Source organism: Dipodomys spectabilis, unplaced genomic scaffold (genome assembly GCF_019054845.1).
Source record: "Dipodomys spectabilis isolate Male_0828 unplaced genomic scaffold, ASM1905484v1 ptg000076l, whole genome shotgun sequence".
Taxonomy (NCBI): Eukaryota; Metazoa; Chordata; class Mammalia; order Rodentia; family Heteromyidae; genus Dipodomys; species Dipodomys spectabilis.
In genome coordinates, this window is record NW_024870753.1 from 3,542,130 (window position 1) to 3,564,291 (window position 22,162).

The 22,162-nt window shown below is 46.1% G+C and overlaps 1 protein-coding gene across 2 annotated transcripts in view; it reads left to right on the forward strand.

The window, feature by feature from the left end:
- The window catches only part of Zbtb16 (zinc finger and BTB domain containing 16), a 168,824-nt gene that overhangs the window by 105,782 nt on the left and 40,880 nt on the right, over window positions 1-22,162 (forward strand). For both annotated transcript variants that reach the window (XM_042682769.1, XM_042682768.1), the window contains exon 4: window positions 10,894-10,980. In XM_042682769.1, the coding sequence (XP_042538703.1) occupies window positions 10,894-10,980 (87 nt within the window). The remainder of the gene's footprint in view (window positions 1-10,893; window positions 10,981-22,162) is intronic.

The window sequence follows — 22,162 nt, forward strand, 5'->3', positions numbered from 1 at the left end:
CTTTTCTTTCCCTTCCGTCTCTGGCGTGGACTCAGTGTTTAGTTCATCTCACTTATCAAGTTTGTCACAGTCAGAGGCTGGCTGAAATCGAGGCAGGAACGTGGTGTTTGGTTAAATTGTAAAATTAGCTGAGAAAGTTAATGAGGCATTCCGCTTCTGCCTTCTAAAGAGCAGGAAGCTTATGAAGGTGTTTCAAGCACTTGGCCTAAGAAGGAAAGGGAGGGGACAGAGGTATGCAGGGGAAGTGGTCCAGGAATGTGGTGGAAGAGTCCCATCCCAGATGAGTTTTCAGTTCAGGGTCACAGATGGGATCTTTTCCAGCTCTGCATAGCTCCCTCTGACCATGTTGAGTCAGCTGAGCAAGGAGGCCCCATGACTGCCCACAAGTGGCTGTGGGTAACTGTTCTTGTACCCCAATTCTTTTAGGGGGGAGTGTCCTGAATCTAAGAAAGGAGACCAATGATGACAATGCCAATGGCGGCTTCATTAACTTTGGGCCTGCAGGTGCCAGGTGATCTGTCCCGTTGTCTCTTTGGAGCCTCACAGGACCTGGTTAACGTTGGCACTGCTATGACATGCATTTCAGAAATCAGGAAACTATGCTTACCTGCCTGTGATCGCCTCAGCAAGTAAGAGGCGTGATCCCAAGAATGCGCGATCCCAAAGCCCCTGGTCTTAGCTTCAGGTGCGCAAAGCTGTGTCCATCGCTTTCCAAACTGCCCACTCTTCTAGCCCACCATTCCTGCGGAATAGATTACAGACATGCAGGTAACATACCCTGAAGTTTTTGGAAGTCATGGGCTCCAAGGTGCATGCAACAGTGCTATCAACAGTCTTATTTTCTACCCTCACCAAATTCACAGGTCCCCTAAGTACCGCAAACAAACCACTCTGCTGTCAAGCAGCAACCCTGATGTCAGTTTAGTTAGCTGAAGTTCTTTAATAACACAAAGGGCTTCACACTGGACAGTTACCCCATCTGGGTATAGGGTCTATCAGCGAGGGCTAGTTGGATCTCCCCACTGGCTGAGGAGGTGGGCATTGATTGTGACAGGCAATATTTCTGTTTTGAACAGTGTAGCGCCTCCAGGCTTCTAGATTTTTGAGCCTGCAAATGTCAGTGTTGTAGCTGTAATGCAACACCTCAATTATGGTGCAGGGGGTAAGAGAGCCAGACTCTGAAACCTGCGAGGTTCTTTAGATCCACGGCCTGAGCCACAATTAGGGTTTCACAAACACCAAAGGCGAGCCAATGAGTGTCATTTTTTAACCAGTTTGAACATTTTACTACTTCCTAACATCAGAAGCACCCGGCCTGGAGCTTGCTTCTTGTCCTCAATAAAGTGATTAAGCTGAATGGGTGTTGGGAAGTATTATTAGGCTGAGAAGGGCTAAAAATAGACATGCTCTGTTTTCTGAAAGCCACAGCAGGCCCAGAGAGACTGGCAGCCTCGTGGTGCCATGGAGAAGCCCAGAGAGGAGGAGCAGGGAGGGTGGCAGTCCCCAGGGCGCCAGGTCTGAGATGGGATCGTTAGGCTGTGGTGATGGCATGTCAGATGGTGGAGTCATCAAGAATAGCGTCATCATAAATTGACACGTTCAGTTGGGACCCCTCTGTACAACTACTTAAAGGTAATTTTAAAAATTTTTAAAGAGGAAGTTGGGCACCCTTGGCTCACACCTATAATCTTAGGACTCAAGGAGGCTGAGGTCTGAGGATCATGGCTCAAAGCCAGCTTGGGCAGGGGAAGTCCATGAAACTTGTTTCTCCTGTTAACCACCTAAAACCCTTTGAAAGTGGAAGTGTCTCTGAAGTGGTAGAGCACTAGCCTTGAGCAAAAAAGCCAAGGGACCAGCTCCCAGTCCCTAAGTTCAAGACCTAGTTATGGCACGTACGTACACACACACACACACACACACACACACACACACACACACACACACACACACACACACACACACACAAGAGTAAAGTCACAAAGGACGTTTTGATTTGAAGACACTTGAGTGTGGGGAAGTGTGGGTGTGTGAATTCAAAATGAACTGACAGCTCCACCGTTTAGGATGAATGGATGGATTCCCAAGCCTGAAATTGACATCTTCATTGAGTTTTCTTGCTGTTCTAGGCATATGGGTCTAGTTATTAAGGGGAGGCACTTAGAGGCACATGCAGAAAGAGCATGGACAGAAGAGAGCCTCAGAATGAAGAGTGAGAATCCGCTCTTAAAAGCCTTTGCTAAGCAGGGGGTTCAGAAAAAAGTGGAATAAAAGGACTTTCTGGTTAAACGAAGGTCAGACAAACCTTGACTTTGTAGTGTGCCACCGTCATTCATCAATGTGAGAGTTCATGTTTCTATGTGCAGTGCATATGATTGATAGTTTCCCACGATAGTGCATCTTGCTTCCTTGGAGGTCATAAGGAGAATGCTGAAGAAGGAGAATCAAGCCTTGAGCCAAGAATATGACATGCCCACTTAGTGTCTGGTTGGAAGTCAGTCCTGATCACTTTCAAAGCCGCTGTCACTTTCATGTCTTTGAGCTCCTTCTTCTCTCTAGTACCACTAGGTAGCAGGGAGGGGCTGGACCTTTGCTCTCCATTCTACAGATGCTAACACCGAGGTCAAGCAAAGGCGGGATGTAGATATCTCTATAGGATGAACTCTCCAGAAGAACCAGACCCAGAGCCTAGCACTGCTGCTCCCTGTCTAGGCTCTTTGTGATGGCCAGTGGAGTTATCTTGCTGGCCCAGGAGGTGAGGTGGTTCTTCGTGGGCAGAAGGACTCAGAGAGGAGGGTAGGAAATGAAGGCAGCCCAGGAACCCATGGGGGTGGACATGGGAGCCAGAGTGTGGAAAAGAGCAGAGGGCATAGTCTCTATTCTTGTAACAGGAATTTCTCCCTCTATTATACGAGAACCCTAGGCCTTGAACTCAGCAGCAGTGAATTCAGCAGAAGTAACAAGCTGAATTCCAGAGATCAGGAAATGAGCCATCCTTAGCCAGGTGGCCCCATCTCTGGGGTTCTCGCCACCCTTCCTTTGATTTGGGGCTCTGTATCACAGATTCTTCAACTACCTCCCCCGCACCCCCCCATCCCACAGTGAGGCAGTGTCAGCCATGGTTTCCATTCCGTAGCACCTGTTTACCGGCTCCTCTTTCCTTCTCCCCCCTTCCCCCAAATCTGTGTCCGACAGAAATTCTGGTCCTGAACCAGCCTTTTCCTTTTGTTGATAAGGGAGAAAGAGAGCAAGAGCTAGAGAGAGCAAGCGAGTGTGTGTCTGCCAGCAGCTCCTCCCCGGGAGTACACATCTCCTTGAGGGAAGGAACACGCAGTGCTGGCCTTTGGAATTGGCAGGCAGTGTGCTGTTCTCTGTCTGATAAGAGGTACTGTAAATAAAACTGTACACCATGGCCTGTTGTAAAATGCCCTGCGTCTGTACTCATTGTTCTCACAGCTTATGCTTTTTTTGGGTCTGCTGTTTTGGTACACCCTGTACTTCCTTATGTAAGCAGCCATGCATATCTCATCAGAACATTCAAGATGTTTATTTTAAAATCTCAAGGAATTAAAAAAAAAAAAAAGGACGCACCACTAACATGAGATGCTGGCAGGCTGGCAGGAGCTAGGTGTTTTTTCAGTGGTCCCTTTTTTTTTGGGTTGTTGTTGTTAATTATTATTAGCTTGGGGGTAGGGCAGGTTTTGGAGAGGGAGGGTTGTTGTAATTGTTTTCTTTTCTCATTGGCTCTGCTTTCTATCCTTCAGAGAGACACCACTCTGCATCTGATGGCCTTCGGCTTCTTTTATTTCTTTCTTGATGCTCTGGATTTCCAGCCCCGATTCTGATTAGGAAGACAAGTGGGAGGGGGCTCTCAGTACTTGGCCAAGGGGGAAAAGCTAGAGGAGGGGGCCAGCTGGTAGGAAGCTTGTCCTGGCTTCTACTCGATTCCAGCTCTTGTTTTCATTGGACTCCTGGCACTCAGATAATGCCTTATGTTTTTGTAAGTGCATTCTTGGCTGGTCCCCTCAGTTGATTCCTGAGAGTTGGGGTGATCTTTACTCCCACATCTGGAGGCTTCCAACCAGCCCAGGCCTCAGTCAGGCTGTAATGTCTTGAATCCTCTCCTCACCAAACCTGGACCTGCTCTGTGGATGCCTCTGTCCCTTAAACTCTGTCTAACCTTCTAAGGAGGTGGCCACCCCTCCCCACCCCCTTAGTGAGATAAGAGTGAATCTGGAGCCAGGTGCTGGTGGCTCACGCCTGTAATTCTAGCTACTCAGGAGGCAGAGATCTGAGGATCATGGTTCAAAGCCAGCCTGAGCAGGGAAGTCGTGAGACTCTTATCTCCAATAAACCACCAGAAAACCAGAAGTGGTGCTATGGCTCAAGTGGTAGAACACTTGCCTTGAGCTGGAGAGCTGAGGGACAGTGCCTAGGCCAAGAGTTCAAGCCCCACGACTGACCAAAAAAAAAAAAAAATGTAGTATTGAAAGCATCTTTGAGCTATGGTCTGCAGGGTCCCTGGAAGTCTGGCAGGGGCAAGGATGTTTGTCTGTCTGGCTGACTGTGTTTTGTGACTCCCAGGTGAATAAGCTGGATTGAGGGAGGAGATGTCTCACAGAAGTTCACTGGCGTCTGTCAAGGGCCCATTTTAGTCTTCTGGCGGTCTGTCTGGGAGCAGAGCCTCACTGGTGGGGGCAAGTACTAGTCAGCTTCACTTTGCAGCCTTCCCATTTTTCTCCCTTCAACTTCCTGAGTTCTGGTCAGAGACATGCCCTTGAGTTTCAAAAAAAAAAGCACCTTAAAGAACCCAGAATATGTGGAATAAGGACTCTGCCACCCCCTAGGGGACAGCCTGGCAATGCCCTACCTGGTCATGGCCCCTTTTCCAGGCTAGTTTTGGAAGCAGGAACCTGCATGAGAGGTTCTTGACCCAAGCATCAGGTACGTACAAGCTGTGTGCCAGGCACGGCGCAGAGCCGTGGGGATTCAGGAGATCCCACAACAGATACCAGCCTGCTCTCACGGAGCATCCAGTCTGTCCACTGGGGAAGGCAGCAGAGTCTGGAAACACAGCCACACTGAATGGGGCTCCTGGGGCTTGTCCCGGTAGATTGATGAGCTGAGTGAGTGAATAGCTACTGGAACTGACATACTGGCCCTATGACAAGAGTTCTGTGGTTCTTTCAACAAAACCATCTCTCACCTCTAAATCAGAGGGACTTGGGAGCTGTGCGAGTGTGTGGTGGAGACTTGAGACTTACTTTGTATAAGATAGATGGCCCCTACATAACTGTGCATTGAATTTCAGTAAAATCAATCATACTTTAATTGCACGGAGGGAGTTCTTCTTTAAAGCGGTAATGAGTGGTGATGATGGTGACTGCTATTTACTGCTTCTGTGTCTCTACCCACAGACACGGAGCCCAGCCCTTTACTTACCTTGTCCCAGCTCTCTGGGGAGCCGACTACTCCTACTGTTCCCCTTCTACAGAAGAGGCCATGTGCTCACTAAAGTTAGGACATGCTGGAGGTCACAGCCAGTGACTGAGCTCTGCTGGGATTTGAACTCTGCTCTGTCCGACCCAGATCCTGAGTCCTTAACCACACCCCATCGCCTCCTGGGGTAGAAGTAGCTTCCACGGTTTCTTATAACTGCAGCAGAGCACCTCTATGAATGACAGGCACTTTAGTGATCCTAACTATTCACCATCTCCCCCAGCTTTCCCATAGTGTCAGTGAAGTAGGCAGACATGCTCGTCTATTGTAAAGATTCCTTCACAGACAGGAGATGACTTTGGTGAGTGGCTCAAGGCAAGCTGGGAACCAGCGCTCCCAACTCCAGATCCTGAGTTTCTCTTCTTTGATGCACTTGATGTCTGATTGACCTGAAGTGTGGTATAGAGATTGCTCTCTTGTTACCCTCCTGCTCTTCTCTCTCTGCCATCTTTCTCTCACCCCCGTCTTCCCTCACCAAGCCTAGCCCATCCAGCTGGCCTCGGGTTCTTTCTTTGCCTACTATGGATGTTTCCAGATAGCAGTGTTGCTTCTTTACTGCCTCCTCTCTTCCAGTTCTTCTCACAATTACCAGCTCATTCCAGCCCACGTCCTAGACTGCCACATCCAAAATTACAGCTTCTGGTACTCTCTTATTCCTTTATACCATTGCATGTTTTATATTGGCCTACTTAAAAAAAAAGAAATCTGCTTTCCTCTCTTTTTATTTGGCAGTACTAGGGATTGAACTCAGGACCTCACATTTTCAAGGAAGGTATTCTACCACTTGAGCCACACCTCTAGCCCCTTCGGTTGGTTATTTTTAAGGTAGGGTCTTGGCTTTTGTGCCCTGGTCAGCTTGGGCTAGTCAGCTTTGTGCTTCCATGTTGCTGGGGAAGATGGGTACACTTCCACCCCTGTGTCTGGCCCTTGTGTTCCCCCTGTCCATAAGATGACAGGCAGGCAGCATAGCACCCAGCCATTGATTGAGATGAAATCTCAAGAACTTGTATGCCCAGGCTGGCTGTGAACTTTAATCCTCTATTTCCACCATTCTCCCAAGTAGCCGGGATTACAGGCATAAGCTACCACTCCCAGAGGTGGCTCCCTCTTTTGAATCTAAACTCCATGAGGGCAGAGATTTGATCCCTTTTGCTTACTTACTGCGATTCATAAAATATACTTCTCAGGGCATCCACAACACAGCCCCCATATGTAGGATGAGGTGACCATGACCACCTCTGTGTCCTTGAGGTTCCCCCTGCTTTGGGATGGGGCGGGGATTGTGGGTGTAAATTCTGCTACTAGGTCCTCACACACCCAGGCCTGCTTTTCCCACCTCCTCCATTGATGCTTTATGAATGTATTAGGGGCTGAATGATGTCACCGTAATGCATTTTGGGAATAGCCATGTGGTCCGTACACACTCGAGTTGCTTTGAATGCAAGCCTGACCTCATACTGAAGGCAGCAGCAAACAACACACGCACAGTAAACAGGCAGAGACTGTCTTATTGATTAACAGATGAGGCCTCTATTATCGATCAAAGCTGGGCGAGGAAATTTATCACTTTTAATTTCAGGGCTGCCAAATATTTCTGCCTCTGAGCCAGCCATTGCAGAGACGATTTAAAGGTGCAGCCTCCTAGGGAGAGCAGGTGTCTGGTGTGTACTGGGTTTGGTTCTTATTTTTTTAAGCCTGGTTTTGCTTTTTGGGGTCACCCTGGAGAATTTGGAGAACCAAAGTCTGTCCTGGCAGGGATGGGAGGAGACGAGGCCAGCAGCGGGAGCTTATATCTGTGTTATCTGTGTGCAGTGAAGAAGCTGACTCAAAGTCCTTGAAGACAGGGACGTTCACACACTGAGCTCAGTTTCGTGACTTCAGCCAGTGGGGTGGAGTAAAGAAGGACGTTGAAAGCAAGCAGATGCGGTCAGGCTTGGGTCGAGCCAGCAGCCTTCACCAGATCATGTGTGCTTATGTGTTTTTTATCTTCCTCTGAACTCTGATGGTAGATAGGCCTCCTTCCTTTCCAACCTCCCTCCTTCCTTTCTCTCTGCTGCTCAGTCGTTAAAGTGAGATGCTACTACAGCCCACATCCATGGCTGTTTCTGAGAACCCATCCACACCACACCTCTTTGAAGCCCCACACACCACTTCACTCAAGCGTAGGGCTCCAAGCGAGATGGCCAACGTCTCGAGGCATCCATTTCCCCTACTCTCCACCCTCAGTCTTCTGGAGAGAGCCGTGAGAAACAGATAGAAGCAACGGGATTGCAATTAGAATCGGATCCCTTACAGATCCACAGAAAATCATTGATGGCTTAATGATTTGGGACTAGGGGGAGTTGCTCATTGCCAGGGAGCCTTGGCTTTATCTAGCCCCGACGTCCCCACCCTGGCTTGCTCTGCTCTTTGAGAGACTTTCTGCATTTCCCGTGTGAATGGATGAAAGTGCTTCTAGCCGTCGCTTCTGTGAGCACGCAGAGAAGCTTTGCTATCCTCCCTGATAGAAATGTTCAAAGCCATAGACCAGGTGTTTGGACTGAGGATGTTCTACAGGTTGAAGGACATCTAGAGGTCAGCACAGGATTCTCCCTGCCTCCAAGAGAAACCCAACTCCAGCCATCTCAGGCAAATGACAATAGTGTGTGTGTGTGTGTGTGTGTGTGTGTGTGTGTGTGTGTGTGTGTGTGTGTGTGTGTGTGTGTGTGTGTGTTTAAAGCTCCATTCTTGTTTTTTTTTAAAAAAAAAAAAAACTTCTTAAAGAGCTGGAGGTTACTTTGGTCAGTAAAACTGGCACTTCAGATATAAAAAAAACCTTCTTAAGTAGTTGTGCAAAGAGATTTTAATTCAACACATCAGGTTATAAGTATAATGTGTCTTGATTAACATTAACAATCTTTTCCATTGTCCTCATCCTCTTCTATCCCAGATCTATCCCACCAATACCCTCAGTTACCTTCTTCCATTTCCACATATGTACATTGGATAATATGAATGAATTTATCTACCTTTCCTCTCTCCATTTCTCTATCCCCATCCCCTTGACTTTATTTATTTATTTATGTATTTATTTATTTATTGTGGGCCAAGAGGCATGAACTCAGAGCCTACGTGCTGTCCCTGAGCTTTTTTGCTTTCCCATTTTGAGCCACAGCTCCACTTCCAGTTTCCAGGTGTTTAATTGGGGATACGTGTCTCATAGACTTTCTTGCCCAAGCTGGCTTCCAACTGCAATTCTCAGATCTCAGTCTTCTGAGTAGGATTATAGGCATAAGCCTATAAATTCATGTTGCCCTGGGGTGTTGAATCTCTGCTCTATTTAATCAATCCTTGTGTATTGAACACCTAATAGAGTACACCTTTAATATTTGGAATATAGGGATCATACTCTATAGGGTCCTATAGTCTTCACTGGAACAACTATTCCTTAGTGTTTAAATCTGGGGCTAGTACCAGGGCTTGAACTCAGGGCTTTGTACTCTTGCTTGGCTTTTTTTTTTCTTCTTTTGTTTTCAGGATTCTTTTTTTTAATTTTTAGTTTTTTTATTGTGAAAATACTGTACAGAGGGGTTACAATTACATGGGCAAGATAATGAGTATATTTCATATCAAGCATTGTAGCCTCCTCCTTTGTTTCTCTTGTTTGGCTTTTTTTTGCTGAAGGTTGGTGCTCTACCCCTTGAACATATCCCCTTACAGATTTTTTTGATGGATAATTGGAGATAAGAGTCTCTCAGATTTATCTATCAGAACTGGCTTTGAACTTCTCAGATCTCAGCCTCCTGAATAGTTAAGATTAAAGGTATGAGCCACCAGCACCAGGTACTTAAATATAAGCTAATCCTCCAAGGCTTTACTGGGATTTGACTTAAGGGCTTCATGCTTGCTAGGAAAGCAGGATCTCTACCACTTGAGCTATCTCCCCAAGACTTTCTGTTTTAGCTTTTTTTTTTTGTATCAGTCATGGTTTTTATGTTTTTTTTATTGTAAAAATAGTGTACAGAGGTGTTACAGTTACATGAGTAAGGTAATGAGTACATTTCCTATGGAACATTATTACCTCCTCCTTTGTTTTTACCCTCCTACCCCTTCCCTCCCCAACTCCTGCCTTCCTACCCCCATTGTAACAATGAGATATACAAGATGCTATGTTGAAAATGAACCCAATCTCATGTTTTATTCCTGGATAGTGGTCTTCTTATTCACGCCTCTCCACGTAGCTGGTATGGCAGGCATGAGCCACTGTGCCTGGCTTAACTTCTTCTTTGAAGGGAACAGAGTTGGTAGGCAGAGTCTTGCTATGTAGCCTTATCTGGTCTTGAACTCGAGATCCTCCTGCCTCAGTCTCCCCTACTGGTATTATAAGCATGCATTCCAACACCAGGTCTTACACTTTTTAAAAGGTAGTAGAACCATTTTTTTCCAAATGCAATCTTCTGAAAAGACCTGATGTATAAAATGAATCAATGAGGCTTGCAATTATTTTTGTTTCTGAGTTCAGAAACTTACCTCCTTTTAATATATATACTTTTCTTGTTATTAATTATTAGGGTAATGTACAGAGGAGTTACAATTCCATAATCAGGTAATAAGTACAGTTCTTTTTGGACAGTGTCACCCCTTCCTTCACTTTCCCTCAGTTTTCCCCTCTTGTCCCTGCCTGCGTGTTGTATAGTTCATTTTTACGTAGTATATATTGAATACCATGACTGAATTTGTTCACCCTTCCCTCCCTCCACTTCTATGTCCTGTTCTGCCCCCCCCAAAAAAGAAAAATATAAAAACACCACCACCACTAACAACAACAAAAAATCATTTTCCCATTTCCTGGAGTTCATTTTGACAAATGGTATTGTAGATGTTCAGAGAAATTACACTTTGGGGCTCTTCCCGGAAGAGTATCCTCCTTTAGTATGACTGTGGATGAATGCCTAGAGTCCTGTTATCGTTGCTATCTAGTTATATTTTAGATCCGTTTCCATGTATAAGAGAAAGCATGCACTGTTTGTCTCTGAGCAGAGGTCACCTCTTATCCAGAAAGGATTTTTAGAGAAGGATCCCTGAGGAGGCTTTCAAAAGTGAAGTTAGGCTACTAAGGTTCAAATCCACCTCTACTGTTACCCACAGTGTGACATTAGACAGACTACTTAACTTCTCTTAAGTTTGCCTTTACTCGTGTGCTAAATAGGGTATAATAGTATGTACTTCAAAAGGTTGCTGTTAGAGGAGTTAAAGGAAATGATATATATTAAGTGCTTAGCATCATGCCTGGTATATGGTAAGGTCTTGGGAATCTGAGGTGGTTTGAAAACAACACAAGGTGTTATAATAGCTCTACAAGGTGCTAATGTATAATTCAACATGCAGAAGCACTCAACTGCCTCTCCTTTCTTCCAGCGGGTGCCAAAGCCTTTGTCTGTGACCAATGCGGCGCACAGTTCTCCAAGGAGGACGCCCTGGAGACACACAGGCAGACCCACACTGGTAAGTTGCCTTTGATTCCCAACCTCTAGGATTCTCGAAGTTTCCCAGCATCCTAGTGCATGGGTCTGAAGTGTGCTGGTGGCATTATCTTCTTTAACAACACAAGGTCCAGTTATTCTTAGGGGTCATTGTGAGTGGGGCTGAGCTTTTGGTGCCCATGGTAACTCTTGCCTGTGGGGCAGGGCATGAATTTATAGGTGTGATGGGAATTTATAGGTGGGAGCAGCTATCCTGGAGGAGGCCAAGATTCTATCTGAAGCCCTGTCTTCAGGAGACATCTTCAATGCTCTTGCTGAGGCCTTAGAAGCCTGTGGTGTTAGCTAAGATTCCCCTTCCTTAAGGAAATGATGAGACCTTTTGTACCCTTCCAATGAAACTCTTGAGTCTTCATAGAGCCACAGTGGGCTGGTTTGAGGATAGAACCATCATCTAAAAGATGGCACTCATCACTTCACATCTGTTAATCCTAGCTACTTAGGAGACTGAGCTCTGAAGATCAAGATTGGATGCTAGCCTGGGTAGGAAAGTCTTGGAGACTCTTAACCTCTGATTAACCAGTAAGTGGAGCTGTGGCTCAAGTGGTAGAGCACCAGCCTTGAGCAAAAAGCTAAGGGTCAGTGCCCAGGCCCTGAGTTCAAGTCCCAGTATGGCTCAGAATAAACACACAAACAAATAAATAATGAGTAAGATATCATTTGACTTGATTTCAAAGCGTTGATTTTGCAGTCTCATCGTGATTGATATCACCCTGCCACCATTGCTTACCTGATGGAAGGCTTACCATGTGCCAGGCACTGTTTTTACTTGCCCAGTCTTCCAGAAACCCTGTGAGGTGAAGGCTACTTCCACGACTCAGATGAGAAACCGGGGCTCCAAGAAGGGAAAGGGATATGCTGACTTCCACCGGGGGGACAAACAGGTGCTGTAGAGCCCTTAGTTCAGAGATTGCTGCCTGCATTTAATCCTGACTCTGCCACTTCCTGTTCGTAGAACCACAGGTCAATTTCCCGAACTGTCTTCATTTGGGTTCCCTCATCTGTTAGAAAAGCACAGTCATTTGTATCTATCACATAGCAGAGGGTTGTTATGGGGATTAAAGGTAATGTTTTATTTGAAGTGATTCTCTGTATGAGTCACAGGAAGCATTCAACAAATAGTAGTAGATGAGTTTAGTTTGATAAATGTGTATTGGGTTTCTCCAGTGTGCCTGTTTAGACATCGGAGATAGAGTCACATAAAAGACAGACAGCATTTCTGCCCCCTATGGTACTGAGATTCTAAATGGGAGACTGGATCAGCAAGTTAGTATATGATGAAATGTTGAGTTGTAATAAATGGTATTAAGCAGGGGTGGGGGGGGATGAAGCAGGAGGAGAGATAGAAAGTGACAGGGAGGAAAGCAGTATTTTGGAAGAAGTAAGTCACTCAGAGATCTCTGGGAAGAAACCTGGGGAGAAAGGTGCAGCACCTGCCAAAGCTCTGAGACTGCATTGGGCCTGATAAGTCCAAGGATGAACAGGGTAGTCTGGCAGAGATGAAGAAATGAGTTGGCATATGAGCACAGAAATCAGGCAGGTCTCAACCCTAGTAAGGAATTTGAGTTTTGTGAGAGGGGAAAGAAATATTTGCAAATCATGTATTCGATAAGGAACACAGAGGTAGAAAATATAAAGAACTCTTATAACTTGAAAATAAAACACAAGCCAGGCATGGTGGCTCATCCCTGCAGTCCTAGCTACGCACACACACAGAGTTCCTGTTCCTGAAGGAAACAAAGGTGGTAGTCTTTTCCTTCCACTGTTGGGTGGGGGGAGGAGGAGGGAAGAGGAGGAGGAAAAAGAGGAGGAAAAAGGCTCACAGGAGAAAACCTCCACCAGAGAGAAGTCAGCTGTGTAGGCTCCAGTACCCTGTATGCCACATGTAACTTGCCCATTAAAGATTGGGTCACTTGAGCTCTTGGGGTAAGGGATGGAGAGGATGAATCTGCATTAGGGACATGGGGCCAAGGCAGGGGGCTGTAAGGAGGCCCCATTGCTTGGGTGTGGGTTGGAGACAGTGAAAGGCTCAGCAGTAGCAGATGTGCGCCAGTACTGTGCTCTGTGCTGAGGGGAGACGTCATGGCAGCCTCACCGTCTTTAGGAAGGGGCACCCAGAGAAGGGAGAGGACTGATGATAGGGAATGTTGAAAATGAAGCTAAAGTTACTGGAGAGAGACAAGCCCAGTGAGGCGCCAGGAGTCATCGGATTGCCAACAGGAGGGCAGAGAGAGGTGGGGGGTGGGGGAGAAGGAGAGGGAGAAGGAAAGAGAGGGAGGGAGGAGAGGGGAGAAGGAGGAAGGGCAGGTGAGCAACTGAATGCCCTGGGAAGAAGAAATAGAGACCCTGGGGTGAGTAGAACAATGCTAATCCCATGAGACATTTTTGGTACTTTAGATTATAGGACATGTTCCATACCAGTTGTTCAGATGAGATAACAAAGATCTGGGAGCTACCCTCTGGGAAGGGGAGAGCTGAAACTTGACCAGCTTCATTGCTCTTCCTCCTCTTCCTCATCCACCTGCACATTCATTGACTGGCCGTTGTCTGCGGGTTTGTGGAGCAGGCAGTTGAGGGAGAGCTCATTCAGTGTCATTGAGATCATCACTCGGTCCTAGGTAGGAGGACTCTTTTGCACTCCCAGGGCCCATTTAACTAAGAATTTCCCCAATATTCTGATTCCAAATCTTCCCCCTTGGACTAGGACACAATTTCCCTGAATCAGATTGTATCTGAGAGTTCCATGCCCCAGGCCACTAACTGAGGGGGTAATAGAAACAAGTACCACTGCATAAGATTGGGTGACAACCCCGGCTTGCAGGTATTCTAGAGACTGAAAAATGAACTTAGAACGTAATTCCAATTCCAGTCTAGACAAGCAAACAACAACATCATAAGACACCCCCACACACGCTTTTTTTTTAAGTGTTTTGTTTTGGTTTGGTTTTTGGATGTTGTTTTTTTGTTTGTTTGTTTGTTGATGCTGGTATTGGAGCTTCAACTCAGGACCTAGACACTGTTTCTTAGCTTTTGTGCTCAAATATAATGCTCTACCACTTGAGCCACTACTCCACTTCCATCTTTTTGGTGTTTACTTGGAGTTGAGAGTGTCATAGACTTTCCTGCCTGGTCTGGGCTGGCATGGAACTGTGATTCTCAGATCTCACCCTCTTGAGGAGCTAAGATTACCGCCTCCTGGCTTGACCACTCTCCTTTTTTACCCCACTGAGCCGAGGTTTCAATCCTGGTGTGTGTGACACTCCCCTCTCCCCACCCCTTGTTGCGTTTCTACAAAGATCTTGATGAGCTCAAGCTGGTGCTTAAGGAGGCCACACTTATGGCAGGGCTGAGCCTGGGCTATGTTGTCATATTTCAGTTTTCTGTTTTGGTACAGCAAAGACTTTGAAGAGATAAACAGAGATCACTTTACACCTTTTATATTATGACAAATACATATTGCAAAACACTGCTGCTTCCAAAATGTTTAGGCTACAGAACAGCGAGGAATTAACAGCTAGGCAGCTCTCGAGATGCTGTGGTTCATTTACACATCAGAAATTTTGTGGGTTTTTTTTTTTACACTGTTGAGTAAAGTAAGAGTGAGAAAACACACATGCACACGTGTGCATATTCAAGGCACACCCAGGGTGCTGCCTAAGTTTGAATAGCAGGGAAAGTCTTACATTAATAAGTAGTTCTTTTAAGTCCAGATAAACTGATAAATACCATTAATGGCTTAATTTATACTCTGGGTTTGAAATTTGACACACAGACACTATCTTGGCTCAGGAAAACACCAGTGGTTTTGTGCCAGAGGTTTTAATGACCGATCGGTAATATAAATTGCTGCATCACTGGACAGAAATAGCTCCTCCATGTCATTTGATCTGGAAACTTCTCCGGCCAGGCAGCAGTTAATAAATTTAAAAATAATTACCGTCTTTATTCAAAGTCAAACTAATTAGGAATGAGTTTTACAAATCATAATGTTGTTCAGGCCACTGTACATTCCCATTTGGAACTCACACAGGCCTGGGGCAACAGACAGAGGAAAATGGTGTTAATTAGAGGGCAGAAGAGTGGTGCTGGGCTCAATAGGAGAGTGCTGGGAGCATCTTCAACATGTCTTGAGGGAGAAGACAGGTGTCAGCCATGAGGGTGACCTGTAGGAACTTCACCCCTTTAAGTCTAGATGTAGAGAACTGATGAGCAGCCACAAAGGAGGTTTGAGATCAGTCAGGGATGGTCTGTGTCATCCAGGCCAAACAGAGACAAGAGCAGGTTGACAGGTGGATGTGAGTGGACATGGAATGACTGCTTGGGAGGTAGGGGGAAGGATGTGCCTGGAAGCAGAGGGAGATACAGGATGATCCCTGGAAGGCTTTGCTTTCTAGGCAGAGTATGAACTCTAATGGAGTAGCTCAGGCTTATGTAGTGAAGACTATAGGAAAGAGAGACCCCCCCATGGAGCTTGAAGTCTCTGAATGTAATTCAGGATATCAATGCCTGATATCCCAGAATTTGGGATCTAATATCACAAATTCCAGCTCGGACACTTACAAGTTTGATGACCTTGGACAGATTGCTTAACTTCTCCAGGCCTCCCTCTAACATCAGGGCAGTCATGGTGCCTTGACATTGTATGTGGAGTATTATAAGGATGAAACCTAACAGTCTAGGTGAAACGCTTGTCATAGACCTTGAGTGTACCCTCAGGAGAAGGTGGTGGTGATTACTGTCCTTGAGTCTTTACCGCTCACTGGGTGGATGAGAGAGGAAGGGCTGAGTCTAGTTGATGGTGGTGTAGACACGGCAACTGCATCCAGCTTTCCCAAGGCAGAGATGGGCTCTTCCAGGACCCCTTCTTACATCCTTGGGTCAAAAGGACATTTCCAGTATGTCCAGTGTGGCCCCTTCAGTGCAGCATAGAGAAGTCAGGGAAAATGAGGTTTCACATTTGGCGGGGTGGGAGGGGGTGGGTGGTTAGATTTGGTAGATCTTAAGAACCCAGGACTTGGAATGCCCAAAGCAGCCACGAGAACCACCTCCATGCAATGTCTAAATAAGTGATGTGTAAACCTAGTCTGGGCAGGCAGCAAACCGGAATTGAGATTAAGCTGGCATTCCAGCCTCCAGGAGCACCATGCATGTATCCTTCTATAACTTAAGGAAGGGCGCTGCATAGTGTCCTCATGAAACAGGAGTTCTGAGTTCTTAGTGAAGTCTCATATCTGTCATCACTGGGAACCTGAGTATTTTGGATATTCTTGTAGGACCTTCTGTTTCTTCCTAGAGGTAAAAAGGCAGACAAATACAACTAAGGTTATTCCTAGGTCTAGCATCCATGGGCCCAGGGTGCTAGGTTGAACTAGACTTTAGGTTTGTACCTCAGAGCAATTCCGCTCTTTCCTTGAGCCCTGTCCAGCATATCTGCTAGGTTAGTGATTTTGTTTTCTGAAGATCCAAGTAGCCTGTGTAACCAGCTTGAGCCCTGTCTTTCCTTTATGCATTTATTCTCTGAATTTTAAAGTACCTATCATAATGTGCTATATAATGGGCTACAAAACTTGGTCCTTCTGAAACCTGTAATACTTGTAGGCAATGAGTGAGTAGTTTGGTTTTATATTAGGTCTAGATATAGTTCAACAGCTAGCCTCTCTTGGGTCCTTCTGAGTTACAACCTATCAGGTAGACATTTTTTTCTATCTTATATTTGATGGAGAAAACAGACCCAGAGGGACTTGGAACTAGCACTTGAAGGTAGAGCAAGATACAATGTGTGTCTTAGGTTCCCTCATTCAGGATCTCCCATCTCCAGGGGACCTGGACATTCAATTGATGTACATTTGGAAAAGGGAGGGATCAGTTAAGAACTAACAATCCCCAAACAAGAATTAAGACACACAAGTTCTTACTTTCAGCCCAAGCTTTTTCAACTCTCTTACTACAGAATTAAGACTTTTCTTATAGTGGTCTAGAAAAAAATTATGTAATTTCTACCTTCCTGTGTCCCAGGGAATGTCACTCCGTTGGATGCAAATGTTGAGATGCTGATTTTCCTACACTTGATATTGGATATATGCATACATTCTACAGCTTTTGAACTACCCCCATTGATGGCCAAGTGTGCCTTCAACCTCGTGTTGACCACCTGCTTCTCCTGGTCCTCTCTCTCCCCTCTGATTTGCTCATGATGGTTGGAGAAACCAGCAGGGATGGCATTGGCTCTGAACTTCAGGTTGAAAAATGGAGCCCTTGTTTGGAGTGTTGACCAGAGGAAGGATGCAGGAGTAACAGGCAGGGCTGAGGATTTAATGGATGAGTGGCTGCATTCTTTCCCTTGGAGTGGCCGCAGCTGGCCCTGTCTCTCTCCTGCCCTGAGTCTGGCAGGATGGACAGTACTGGGCACTTAGGAGCCATGTCAGGGTAGTTGGCCCTAGTCCATCTAGCAACAGGCAAACCAGCAACTAGTCTGGCTTCTCCTAGGGCCTGTCCCCAGAGGAGGCAGGGAAAGAGAGAAGGAACAAATTATAGAGAAATAAACATACTGTATTTAAAACTTCATATATACCAAGGAGGGGAGGGGAGAAAGCGTCAGATCCTTGCCGCACGCTGGGAAATAGTGGGAGGACAGAACCGTGAGTCATCTAGGTGGACACACGGGCTCTATGCAAGTTGGTGTGACCTCCACATTGAAAGCATAATAGTGTTTGACTTTTATAAATATCAGAGGTGATCTGGATAGCATTTCACATGGTGTGCCAAGGAATTTAACACGGGAAGCTGGAGCTCCACAGCGGCCGCAGAGCGTCATTGGCATTTGGGAAGGAGGGTCATGTGCTGCTGTTTGTACAGTCAGTGCCCCAGCATAGATTTACTCTTGACCTAATTTCATGCTGTTACTATAAAGGCATGTTTGATGCCTAATATAGAGTTTTATTTTCCAAGCACAGAGCTCTCAGCTCTGTTGGAGCTGCTTGCTATAGAGTGGGGAGGGACAAGCCAGCTGTCACCTGCGGGCCCAGACATGCTGCCTTCTCTTCTCCTCTTTGCTCCCAGGGCTCTGCTGGAGAAACCCCTCAGAGCTAATATTTTAACTAATAAATTTTTGCATTTTGAAGAGCAGTGTTAGATTTGCAGCAAAACCGCCTGTAACATACATGCTTCCTGTATAGCCCCTGTACACGCGCGCGTGCGCGCGTGCACACACACACACACACACACAGCCTTCCCTGACTGTTACATCCATACCACTGTGCCACTGCCAGTGAAACCACACAGATCCCTCAACCGTCATCTCAGGTCATGGTTGATGGTCGGTGGGTTTGGATGTAGCCACCATTGTAATATCACAGAGTAGTTTTGCTGCCTGGAAAATCCTCTCCTACCTCAATCCTTTTCTTTTTCTAGAGGTACTAGGATTTGAACTTGGAGCCTTAATATTACTAGGCAAATACTCTGCCACTTGAGCCATGCCTCTGACTCATTATTATTATTGTTGTTGTTGTTGATGATGATAGGGTCTTGTCTTTTTGTCCAGACCAGCCTGAGACTGCGATTCTTATGTAGCTGGGATTACAGATGTGTTTTATTCTCTGGTCCATCTTATTGATTGAGATGGGAATCTAGCTTTTTAACCTGGGATGTTCTCCCCCCATGATCCTCCGGGTCTCTTATCTCCTTTGCAGCTGGGATTATAAGCACAAGCCTTAATATTCACCACACCCCAATATTTTTCATGAGAGCCATTGCTGCACTGGACAGTGTTTGAGAGGAGCAGAGGTATTTGGTTATTTGGGGATTAGAGAAAGAATTGGCCCCAAGTAGATTTGGAGCTCCTTTGCTTAGTGCTCATCTTGAGCATCCATTGGGCTCTAGGATGGAGATACAGCTGAGAGAAGGGCACATATGACCTTCATCCTCCACACACCTCCTAACGCCGCAGAAGCAATGTTGAACACTGTTGTGGGGGATGAGGATGGGGGGGCGCAGGCATGAAAGGGGACATGGTACTTGGAAGAGAAATACATTAGGGGAAAGGGGAACTTTGGTTTTCAAGCTGGCTCTGCCACAGACTTGCTTTATGACACGGTACAAATTGCTTCGTTTCTCTCCCTCTCTCAAATGTAGGGTGTGGGAATTGGGCAAGGGAAAAAAAACAAGGCTGTTGGGGGTTTGTGGGTTTCCAAGCACAGCCTAAGATGCTCAGATGTGATCTTGTGTTGATGGTCTACTTTTTCTCAGCCTTAGTGTTCACATTAATAATAGATGGCTGTGCTGGGTGCTAGTGGCATTCTAGCTGCTTACGAGGCTGGAACCGAGGTTCTATGCCAGCCCAAGCAGGAAAGTCTGGGAGGTTATTATCCCAACAAAAAAGCCAGAAGTGGTACTGTGGCTCAAGAGGTACTAACCTTGAGCAAAAAGGTGGGGGGGAAGCTCAGAACAGTGCCCAGGCCCTGAGTTCAAGAGCCTCAGGATTAGTACAAAAATAAACAAACACTCCCAAAACAAAAAAATAGATAGTTATAGTAAAGACTCAATAAAGAAATACAGCCCAGCCAGGCACCGGTGGCTCATGCCTGTAATCCTAGCTACTCAGGAGGCTGAGATCTGAGGATCGTGGTTCAGAGCCAGCCTGGGCAGGAAAGTCCGTGAAAACCTTATCCCCAGTAAACCACCAGAAAGCCAGAAGTGGTGCTGTCGCTCAAGTGGTGAAGCACTTGGCTTGAGCTGAAGAGCTGAGAGACAGCGCTCAGGCCCAGAGTTCAAGCCCCACCACCAACCAAAACAAAACAAAAAGAAATAACAGCCCAGAGACTGACTTAGAACAGTCTTTTTGATCGCTGCCATTTGCTGTGTGTGTGTGTGTGTGTGTGTGTGCGTGTGTGTGTGTGTGTGTGTGTGTGTGTGTGTGTGTGTGCGCGCGCGTGCGCGCGCACAAGCACTAGTACTGAGGTTGGAATTGAGAGTTTTGAACTCTCCACTTGGCTTTATTTTCCACTCAAGGCTGTCACTCTACCACTTGAGCCACACCTCTACTTGTGGTGTTTTGCTGGTTAACTGGAGATAAGAGTCTCTTGGATGTTTCTTCCCTGGCTGGCTCCAAACTGAGATCCTCAGTAGCTTCCTTAGTAGCTAGAATTATAGGTATGAGCCACTAGCACCTGGCTCCATTGCTTTTGTTTTTTGTTTTTTTTTTTTAGAAGTCTACAGTTACTGTCTCTGAGCTATAGACAAGGATTTCCTTCATCTCATATTGAAAAGCTTGTTTCACAACTATGTATCAAAGATACATGAAGATACAGATCTTTTGCTTGCCTAAAAATGTCATAAAATGGGGGCTGGGAATGTAATTTAGTGGTAGAGTGCTTGCCTTGCATACATGAAGCCCTGGGTTCGATTCCTCAGTACCATATACACAGAAAAAGCCAGAAGTGGCGCTGTGGCTCATGTGTTAGAGTGCTAGCCTTGAGCAAACAAAGCTCAGGGACAGTGCCCAGGCCTCAAAGTTCAAGCCCCAGGACTGGCAAAACCCAACAAACAAGATTGCCATAAAATGAAAGAAGAGAATGACAGAACTGGATCTTTTATTTATTTATTTTTTTATTTTTATTTTTTGGGTCCGGTCGTGGGACCTGAACTCTGGGCCTGGGCGCTGTCCCTCAGCTCTTCAGCTCAAGGCTAGCGCTGTACCACTTGAGCCACAACGCCCCTTCCGGCTTTTTTTCTTTTTGCTTATATGGTGCTGGGGAATTGAACCCAGGGCCTCATGTGTGCAAGGCAAGCACTCTACCACTGAGCCACCTTCCCAGCCCTAGAACTGGATCTTTTAAAATTAGAATTTGGAGGTTAGTTTGGGCCTTGAGCTCTGTGGAGTGTTTAGACAACATCCAATAGAGTCATCTAAATCCATAGCAGGTGGGTTTCCCTGTCCGGGTCTCTGACAGGGAATCCTGGGCTCAGAGAGATGTAAGTAATAGTAGGACTCAGCCAATGGCCGGACAGGACATCCATGGATATCCCATGGAGGCTTTCAAGCTGTCCTGTCCTTATTGTTCTCATTCTCAACTGTCCCCACATCCGGGTCCCAGTTACCCACTTCCCTCACCTCCCTCATGCCTGCCTTGGTACCCCATGCCTCGCCTTTACCCTTCCCATACTCTCGTTCCTTCCTCCAACCCACACCCCCTTTTCCCTAATGTCACCACCACTGCCCAGTGACAGAAAGGAGTTAATAAAAATCCATGTGTAACTGAAACTTGAAAAGCCATAAATCGCCTTGTTTTTTTTTTTCTAGGATGTTGGTAGCGTTTTGATTTAATAGTTGGACAAACACAAGGGCCTATTTTATTCAGAGTTTACAGGCCTCAAGGCTGTTATTCCTCCAAATTTAATAGCATTGAAATTGCAGGGTTTGCTATAATTTGCCTATCGCTTTCTGCTCCACCATTGATGTTTATTGTCAGCGGGATGGAATCTCAATCCGACTCACTTAGATAACATGTCTGTTAAACATTTAGATAATTGTACCATCATTAACTTGTCACATTATTTTAGAGATTCAAAACAGAGGCAGGGTAAGTAGAGGTACCCAAGGGGAGTGGAGGTGTGGGGGGAGAGGAGGAGGAGGAAGAGAGAACCTCTTATGAGTTAGAGAAATAGGAAGAGAGTTGATTTCACACTTTGTCATCTTGTCTAAGTTGAGGTGTGTGTTTTAGAGATAGGCCTCCGGTTGCTTATGGCCGAGCCTCTCCCTTAACCACGGACCACCATGGATGACAGTCAGGTCTTCCCCTGGCCGACCCCTAAAATGATGTGGCAAATGCACAGAAATCTTTGGTACTTCCTCCCCAGCTTTTTTTTTTTTATGTAGCAAAATCTTGATCTTGTATGAGTGAGTGGGTGTGTTGTGTGTTACTAAGCAGGTGCTCTGTCATTAAGCCATTCCTTGAGCTCTTTTTCTTTGCTCTTGCCCTGACCACTTTTGAGATGAGGTCTTGCAAGCATGCTTCCGGTCCCTGATCCTCTTATTTTTCTATTTCTCTCTGTAGCTGAGATGACAGGTGCATGCCACCACACCCAGCTTAGTCTGTTGAGATGAAATCTCATGGACTTTACTGCCTGGGCTAGCCCAGAACCACAATCTC